The sequence below is a fragment of the Carassius auratus genome, chromosome 48, assembly GCF_003368295.1.
Source record: "Carassius auratus strain Wakin chromosome 48, ASM336829v1, whole genome shotgun sequence".
NCBI lineage: Eukaryota > Metazoa > Chordata > Actinopteri > Cypriniformes > Cyprinidae > Carassius > Carassius auratus.
The window spans coordinates 5,969,433-5,978,674 of NC_039290.1; the positions used below are offsets into that span (position 1 = coordinate 5,969,433).

A 9,242-nucleotide genomic window follows, 5' to 3' on the forward strand; every position below is an offset into this window, starting at 1 on the left:
TCGGAGCGGAATCGCGAATCATTTGAGTTCGTAGCGGGATCGCGAATCATTTGAGTCAGTTATGGGGATCGCGAATCATTTGAGTCAGTTATGGGGATCGCGAATCATTTGAGTCAGTTCGGGAGTTCGGAGCGGGATCGCGAATCATTTGAGTCAGTTCGGCAGTTCGGAGCGTGTTCGCGAATCATTAGAGTCAGTTTGGGGATCGCAAATCATTTGAATCAGTTCGGGAGTTCGGAGCGCGTTCGCGAATCATTTGAATCAATTCGAGAGTTCGGAGCGGGATCGCGAATCATTTGAGTCAGTTATGGGGATCCCGAATCATTTGAGTCAGTTCTGGAGTTCGGAGCGGGATCGCGAATCATTTGAGTGAGTTTGGGGATAGCAAATAATTTGAGTCAGTTCGGAAGTTCGGAGCGGCTTCGCGGATCATTTGAATCAATTCGAGAGTTCGGAGCGGGTTCGCGAATCATTTGAGACAGTGGAGCGGATCGCGATCATTTGAATCGGTTTGGGAGTTCGGAGCGGGATCACGAATCACGAAAGATTCGCGCTCGTAAATTTTCAAATTGCTACCAACTGGGGTGGCAGCAGGGGTGGCAAGGCTTTCTTTTAGGTTGGCATTTGCCACCCTATGCCACCCCTGTAGATCCGCCCCTGAATGAGTGATTTGTAAACTTGCATTAATGATATTACATTTTACCTATAGAAAAACGCTGGAGAATTTATAAACCTTATTAAAGCTGAAATGTGTGTTTTCATTTTATTATTAAACACCTTGGAAGTGAGAACAGATAGCATAAGGTAGATTGTGATGAGTTAATATATAAAATGAGTGCATTTCAGAATACAGTTCAGAGTGTTTAGTCACAAGGCGTTTAAAGGCACGATGATTGCATAGATGGACTTGGACAATCAATAAATCAGCTCAATTCTGGCGCATGAAAAACCAATGTAGATAAGAATTTAGCACTGTTTCATATGGTTTAATTTGCTCTTCAGATGACTCTGATCCTCTCCTGGGGCAGGACCAGCCTGATGTCATGGTCAGTGTCACTTCCTGCTCAATCTAGTTCTTCTGAATTCTGCTGAATCTTAATCTTCACTGAATGTTCTGGAAAACCTACAATGTTTTCTGATATGATGCCTGCTAAAATATTCTCCTGTATGTGGGTTTACACTGCGTTTTTCATCAGCGTGAAAGGTGAGCTATCTACAGCCTATGTTGTTCTGTAGTTGTTGTTGTTTCTTTGTTTTACAAGCAGATTGTTTTTGTGGTTATGGTTGCTGGTTGGCTGGCATCAGACATTGACGCCATCATGCAAACTGTGAATCGTACTCAATGCGACCAGGAGAAATAAATTTGTCAATGTTTATGCTGCTGTTCTCTGAAAAATTATTGAAAGTCATGACCATTAAATAAGGTAGAGGTACCTCACTAGAGTCAGTTTTAAACCGTGAATCCAAAGAACTGTCTGCTTAACTTAAATATAAATAGAGATCATTATTCCACCTCATCGTTTATAGCACACGTCCACACACTTTCCTTTATGAACTTTTACTCAGGATAAGAATTTTGTTTTTACTTCTTATATAAACTACTGGTCTCCAATAAACACCACCGGTCAAGTTTGAAAGATATCTCTTCTGTTCACCAACGCTGGATTTATTTGATCAAAAATACAGTAAAACAGTCATTTTGGGAAATATTATTACAATTTAAAAGAACCATTGACTATTTGAATATATTGTAAAATATAATCTCATCCAGTGATGCAAAGCTGAATTTTCAGCATCATTACGCCAGTCTTTTGTGTCACATGATTCTTCAGAAATCATTCTGAAAAGCTGATAGTTTTGTATGTTCAACTGATTTAATGTAGACCTACACTTGTAATTAAAATGGTAGGATTGTGTTAGCATGATAAAATATCTAAATTAACTTTGTAATTCATTTTTATAGGGGTAATATGATGTTGCTAAAAAGAATATTATTTTGTGTAATGAAATGTTAATGCAGTTTAAGGTTCAAGGAACACATTATTTTCCACATACATGTGGAAATAATGTAATGTACATTATTGTTCCTTCTCTATGCCCCGCCTTTCTGAAATGCGTTGTTTTTTACAAAGCCCATTGGTCTGAAAAGCGAGGTGTGCTCTGATTGGCCAGCTATCCAGTGCTTTGTGATTGGCCGAATGCCTCAATCGTGTTATGGAAATGTTACGCCCCTCACCATACTGTGATGTGTGTCCCGGTCTGAAAACCAGTGAGACAAGAAAAAAACAATAAATCCCATTACAAACAAGCCATTTGTTGCATTCACTGGTGACATAATTACAGTTTAGACTGTTTTTTTACGTGATGCGTTGCATCGCGCCACATAAACATAAAACCATGTCTGCATTTGTGATCAGAGAAACGAGCGCTACTCTACACCAGCGGTTCTCAATTCCAGTTCTTGTGCCCCCCAGCTCTGCGTATTTTGCATGTCTCTCTTTGTTAACACACCTGATTCAGATAATCAGCCCAGAAGTGAGCTCCGTGCATGAACTGTGTTCCCATTGACATGGTCCCTACACGGTGTTCATTGCTTCCTACTCCCTGAACAGAGGAAATCTGAACTTCAGAACATTCATTCATGGATTTGTGCTGCGCAACGTTTTCACACACCGATAAGTGTGACATCATATACATCTGTAAATAAATAGAATTTCAATTCACGTCTCGCACACTTCATTGCACTTTGAATGGAACACATACGTCCGCTTTGCTATACACTGCTCAAAACTCATGTTTAAATCATCAGTGGCAACTCTTTTACATAGGTAAGCATACTTACAGATGTGAGTCAGAACAGCCGGCATTGTAGTCTCCTCTCCCAGGATCAGGAAACAGTCCTCCATAAAATGTGTTGTACATTAAATATTCTGGTTGGTCTATTCTGGAACAGTGTTGTAAATACAACCTAACCACTGATTTCTAGTTGTGTCCTCTTTTGGAAGGCCAAACAAAGTAGTTTTGATTTCACAATGAAACAGTGTTTCCATGAGATAGATCAACCAAAGGTTACGCCACCTTTCTTTGCGTGAACATTTGGGCGACATTTTGCCAATCTTCCCACATCATGACATAGAAACATAGGGGCACTTTTAAATGAGGCGTTTTAGGGGTGTGTGGCAGACTCTTAACTTTTATAAAGAATATCTCCTAGGATTTGAGACTTTAGTCTTTGCATCTTTACAGATCATCTTTATTCACCAAGAGCTTGTAACACTTCAAAGAAAAAGGAAAAATTAAATTGCATCATATGACCCCTTTAAACTTTCAAATTGATATTATTTCCAGTGGTTTAACTGTCAACTTGCTACAGATGCTTAATTGTTATTTAAACCTGAATATTATGTCGCTGATCCTAGAGAAGTTCCAGGCCATAATTTCAGATATTGTTGAAAATTCTTGTAGCAGGTGTGTTTATATTTTTAGTACTTTAACTCCTATTTAAATCATTTTAATTTCGTTTTAGATCTTGTAAATGGTGGGTGGGATGAGCTCAAGACTGTGATGAAGGGAGAAGTTGTCACTCTGCAAACAGGAGCTACTGGCCTACAGAGAGATGCTGAAGTAATGTGGCTGTTTGAAATTGGAGATCAAACTAGTCGTATAGCACAGCTGTATAAAGGAACAGTATTCACTCATTATGAAGCTAGACTCGTCAACAGACTAAAGCTGGACAGAGAAACTGGATCACTGACTACCTGGAACATCAGCACCAGGGAATCTGGACTTTATGAAGTCACCATCAGTGGATTCATGCCAGAGAGGACGTTCAAAGTTGATGTTTATGGTAAGATTTTCTTATAGCCAATAGAAAAAAAAAATCTTTATCTTTTTCATTACTAATGATCAGTATATAAAGTGTTTGTGCGTGTGTGTGTTTTAAAGAGCCAGTTTCTGTACCTGCCATCAGAATTAGCTCATGGGTGGCTCACCCAAATCAAGAACTCTGCTCTGTGCTCTGCTCTGTAAAAAATGAACAAGACGTGTCCATCTCATGGTATAAAGGGGGTGAAATTGTGAACCAGACCACCAATCCAGATCTCAGCATGAAGCTGAATTTACCATTAGAGCTCCTTTATACTGATGCAGAGGACTACAGCTGCACGGCTGCAAATCCAGTGAGCAATAAGACCATCCATCTACACATCAAAGAGATCTGCCCATCACATGAAGGTGCACAAACTCAAAAAATGACAGGAAGTCACTTTCTACCACAATGAACTCTGTGCAACTTGTGTGTCTCTTAATGGAGACAATGGCAGTTGTTGATTTCATATCTGTGTTTTTCTCTCTCTTATCTCTTTCAGATTGTCCGGAGTATTGTGGTGTCACTGAGGTTCTGATTCGATTGGTTCTGTCCGGTCTAGTGGGATTTGGCATTGTTGTTTTTCTGGTTGAGCACATGATGTTGTGCTTAACTCAAGGAAGAGATCAGTCGGTTTGCTAAAGGCACTGTCATGGTAGGTTCTATAAGGGTATGTGCAGCACCAAATAAAATGACAAAATCACTACAATAGCAGGCTGGACAGAGAGCGTTTATTTAGTGTGGAAAAAATGAAATTAGGATGTGCAAGCATAATTGTTAGAATTGTTTCAAAAGTTCCTTTAAGACAACTCATTTCAATCAGCGTCCATCACCTCTCTGGCAACCTTTCAGTCATGCAAGTACAGCGCCTATCTCTTCGAACATCAAATTCTCTAAAGCTGTTCACGAAGCTTATGATTAAATTTAATTTGAAATCACCAATGAATGTTGTTTCTTATGTTGAAATAGCAATGAATATGATTATTATTGTTATTTTTTGCCCATTGCATTTTCTCCCATTCATAATGGTGTGTGTACACCATAAGCGACTTCATTTCATGCAAGTAGATTACATTCAGTGCAAAGACACTAATAGACGCCAGGCCACGCGATTGCCGCGAAGTCTTGATATGTTCAATTGCCTCTTCAACGCAAGTTGAATAATTTCGCCTTTCGCACAAGCCAATCAGGTAAGAGCTTATTGACACGTTCAGTTTGACACCTCTGATTGTATCTGAAAATGAAGGAACAGCATTGTGCAATAATTTTATTTGCGCGAGTGACATAAAAAACTTTCTGTGACTCGAGTAATCTTGATGCGAATATTCGTCAAAGAAGCACGCAGTTTTGGTCTATCTAGAGTTTTGTTTGGCACAGATACACAGAGAATGACAACTGGATAGGGAAAGGGAAAACACTGGCAGTGTTTTACAAGATGGAGAAATTTGATACAATGTTTGGGTTTCAATCTGTACAACAAACTTGCTGAGTTCTTCGTGACAGATAAGCTAAATATAAAGTTAAACGTATTGCTAATATGTTGGACCTTTTATTGTTGTGTACTTTTACCTGTCACCAGTGGGCCGGTACGCCAATTCCAGACATAGTTCTTGAGCGTGCCGCCACCAAAATTGTTTTTTGTTTTCCCATTTAAAATTTCAGTAATTTTTTATTATTATTAATATATGTATTTATTCATTGTTTTGTGTTAATCTTACATCAACATGATATTTTCCTGTATAGAAGAGGTGCAATATTTAAAAGAAAGAAACAAAATGGTTTTACCCTTCTGTCCACCCACCACAACCCACTTGCATAAAGCTCAGATGTTCCACAGTGCATTTTCTGACTCTGTGTTGCTTATATGGAACTCAGTGGAACAGGAAGTGGTCTAGTGGTCTTGTTAAACCCTAAAAGACAAGCTGAATGCAAAAGTGGATGGGATATATATTTAATATCTGTATAAAATCTATAATTTACATTAAGTAAACAAAAAAGGTTCAGTCTTATAGATCTGTCTGAACCAAAAGGCAGAACTTCTTCAATAGTTTTCTTGACTGTTTTTTCAATCCTTCAAGGTAAAGATCCTTCAGTAAAGTGCCTGCTTGGAGGTGGAGGTAGAGCAGCCATCTAGAGTTGAGTTTCGTTCACAGTTGTGAGAAGTGAGTTGGCTGCTGCTGGGTTTCCTGCAAAACCACCACATAATGTACATTTCTAATTATTGAATCAAACTATTAAGTACTCCAGATCATATTATATTACAGATGAACTGGGTTAAAGTATAAATGGTCCACATGAAAAAAAATGAGCTTGACTGTAGTTATGTTCTCCCTGAGAGAGACACTCAAAAATAAGCCCTGTTAAATCTGGTATTAACATGCAATCATAATCACATATGGCATATATGCTGATTTTAAAAGGTGTACAGTGAAAAAAAACAACAACGCATTGAGTGGTGGTCAGGGAGGTGTAAATGCTAATGCAGTTTTGGTAGACATGTTCAAATAACCAAGTACAACTGCAGTACAAGTGATCTCCATCCGTCCTTTTTCAAAGACTTGGTGATTTTTCTGTCATCATCTATTCTTATGTAATTATTTTATCCCCCCACCCCCCTATATCCCCAATATATAGACATTTGTTATGTAGCTGACCTACCTAGATCATTTCACTATTATCAGCTATCATGCAATTATCCAAGTGGAGGCACATTGGAACGCATGGTGTAAATGCAATCCAGCTAATTCAGATACTATATAAAAAACCTGTTTGTGTCGGGTGTAAAGGGGGCCAAAGACACCTGTGAGGACTCACCCATGATGATTTCGTCATGAGACACTTTAGCCAGCATCACCCTGCAACATTTGCGTTCACTGGCAAGTACCTCTGCTTGCTTTAAAGTGCACAAAAAGTATTTAATTAGGAATAACTATAATTAGTTTTGAGCCATATAATGATAATGTCCAACTACAAACTAGCAAGTGTGGCTTTTAAATTCAAATTAAGTTGTGCTTTGCCCATGCACTGCTTTTATGCCTGCATTTAAAAATAGACTTCAAATTTGTTTGCTCTGATATGCAATAACACAGTCTTTACCTGAACACAGTTATTAATGAGAGGTCAAATTAAGAACAGTTGAATTATTGTGACAATACTTACTGTGCATTTGTACCAGATAACGAACAAACCAATGAGCACCAAGATCACAACAGCAACAGCAATATGTGTGGTGGTTGCATTGGATAATGTATTGTTGCAGAAATTGTCTGAGGTTAAAGAATAGTTGGGTGTTTCAGTTGGGAATTTTAAGATGGACATTTCTGTGCTGATGGTAAAGTGTAATTCTGTAAGGGTCAGAAGAGCAAAAGCATTTTATAAAACTACAACTTCTCTACAGCCCATCTGAACCCCAAAACAAACAAAAAATGTTAAGTGCAGCTTAACTCACCTTTGATAGTAACATTATAAAATATCTCTTTGGATCCTTGTATGGTTTTTGCACTGAAGCATCTGTTGTAGTTGACATTATGTAGAATTAGACGGCCAGTCTCTATTGAAACTTCAGGTGTTCTCGAGCTGGTGCTGCAGTTATCATCAAGGCAACAGTATTGACCAATCTGAGTGATTTTAGTCTGATTTTCACAATGCATTTTGTAGAAAATAGTCAATCCAGAAGCTTTGAAGTTTAGGATAGCATCTCCACCCTCAATTACTTCCACCACCTCATATTGTACACAGGAACCTGACAAAATTAATATTTGAACTGTAAGTAAATGATCAGTTTCTTAATATGTGAATAACAGATTTATAGTGACACATTCAGAAGAACTGTGGCAATGAATTCAATAAGATGGCACAAAAAATGGCATTAATAAATCTGTTAGTTTGCCAACAAGGTTGATAATCTATTTGCATAATCTCAAAATGGCAAATATCAATCCAAATAATCAGCCACCGACCAGTTTTTTAAATATATTTGTAATACATTGTTACTGAAATAATATATTTTGTTATATTTCTTCATTAAATATAACATAAAAATACTCAGAATAGAGCTAAACGTTGCAGTTTTCCCTTCAAGAAGTGGCAGATTATGAAGAAATCTTGTCTCAAAATCTAGCGAGCTTCTTGCCAAATACTTCACAGATAAGACAATACAACAAGCCAACAATGCAACAAGCTTGGACAAAAAAAAAAAAATTATTTGAGAAAATATAAAGTGATGAAGATAAAGGAATCTGGTTAAATGTGTTATTTCATAGAAAATGATATGCGCTAAGTATTAGCGTAGCTGCACATGTGACTGTTAAACATGGGCTACATGGACGCTAGCCAAGTTAGAAACGCTGCTGGCTGTGTGTTAAGATTAAAATCAACTCCTGCGCTTCACATAACAAGCGCTTTTCACTGGGAGTCTATCACATCAGTCATTTATTTGGCTCTTACAGGATTTAGCGCATGTAGTCAGACCACGTGTTTGCTCATTAGCTTTTGAAACGAAGCCAGTCTACACAGACAGCACACTTAACACAGACAAGATTGAACTTGAAATCGAAACAATTCAAACAATATAAATGATGTCTTACCTAAGGCAGGTATCAGCATGATCACTAAACCGCACAACACACACATTCTGATCATAGCTTTTCGTCAAATCAGTTTTAGACTTACGCCGGGATTCCAACTGTTGTTCTGCCAAAAAAATCCCGCCAAACTCTCCTTCTTTTATGGTGAATGGCACCAATGTTATAGCGCCACCTAATGTGTTGGAGTGTGAGTTTTTACCCAGTAACACACTGAACGACTACATAGAAAGAATTGTAATTTTCACATAAATACAGTACATTCTGTACAGTACATTCAAATATAAGTTTATCTATATGATATGACAACAATATTTAATTTATATATGCTAATAAAACATGCAACACATACAAACAAATACGCATATATTAATAAGTCTGTGTGTTTATATATATTAATGTAATAATGTAATATAATAATTAGTAATAAATGGTAATAAAGTGCATTTCTGTCTTTTATAGTCATTTTTATAATATCAACAACATACATTGACAGGGTTTAGGGTTGCACTTTATTTTACAGTACGTGTACTAACATGTACTTATAGTGTACTTACAGTGTATTTATCTAAGAAAGTTCTGGTAATCCAAGGTAACTACATGGGGTAGGGTTAGGTTTAGGGGTAGGTTCAGGGTTAGTACCTAGTTATTACATAGTTATTGTAAGTACTATAATAAGTACATAGTATGTACATGGGGAACAGGACTGTAAAATAAAGTGCTACCGGGTTTAGGATGGATGTACATACATGACACATAGGGGAAAAATATTCAACATGTTTTCAAGTTTAACA

At 37.5% G+C, this 9,242-nt stretch overlaps 2 protein-coding genes across 3 annotated transcripts; one reads left to right on the plus strand and one right to left on the minus strand.

Moving 5' to 3' along the window:
• The first annotated feature begins 1,036 nt into the window (after window positions 1–1,036).
• Window positions 1,037–6,023, plus strand: LOC113065633 (CD48 antigen-like). 2 transcript variants are annotated; one of them, XM_026237059.1, is made up of 5 exons: window positions 1,037–1,204; window positions 3,527–3,847; window positions 3,946–4,233; window positions 4,368–4,520; window positions 5,944–6,023. In XM_026237059.1, the coding sequence occupies exons 1-4, from the start codon at window positions 1,129–1,131 to the stop codon at window positions 4,505–4,507; spliced, it is 825 nt and encodes a 274-aa protein (XP_026092844.1). In that variant the 5' UTR covers window positions 1,037–1,128; the 3' UTR covers window positions 4,508–4,520; window positions 5,944–6,023. The 2 variants fall into 2 exon arrangements, with proteins under 2 accessions (XP_026092844.1, XP_026092843.1); XM_026237058.1 differs by lacking the exon at window positions 5,944–6,023 and having other exon boundaries at window positions 4,368–4,925.
• On the minus strand, window positions 5,916–8,749 carry LOC113065634 (uncharacterized). Its single transcript, XM_026237060.1, has 5 exons — window positions 8,452–8,749; window positions 7,314–7,607; window positions 7,025–7,209; window positions 6,680–6,758; window positions 5,916–6,051 (listed from the first exon to the last, which is right to left on the minus strand). The coding sequence occupies exons 1-5, from the start codon at window positions 8,504–8,506 to the stop codon at window positions 5,996–5,998; spliced, it is 669 nt and encodes a 222-aa protein (XP_026092845.1). The 5' UTR covers window positions 8,507–8,749; the 3' UTR covers window positions 5,916–5,995.
• Window positions 8,750–9,242: the final 493 nt, after the last annotated feature.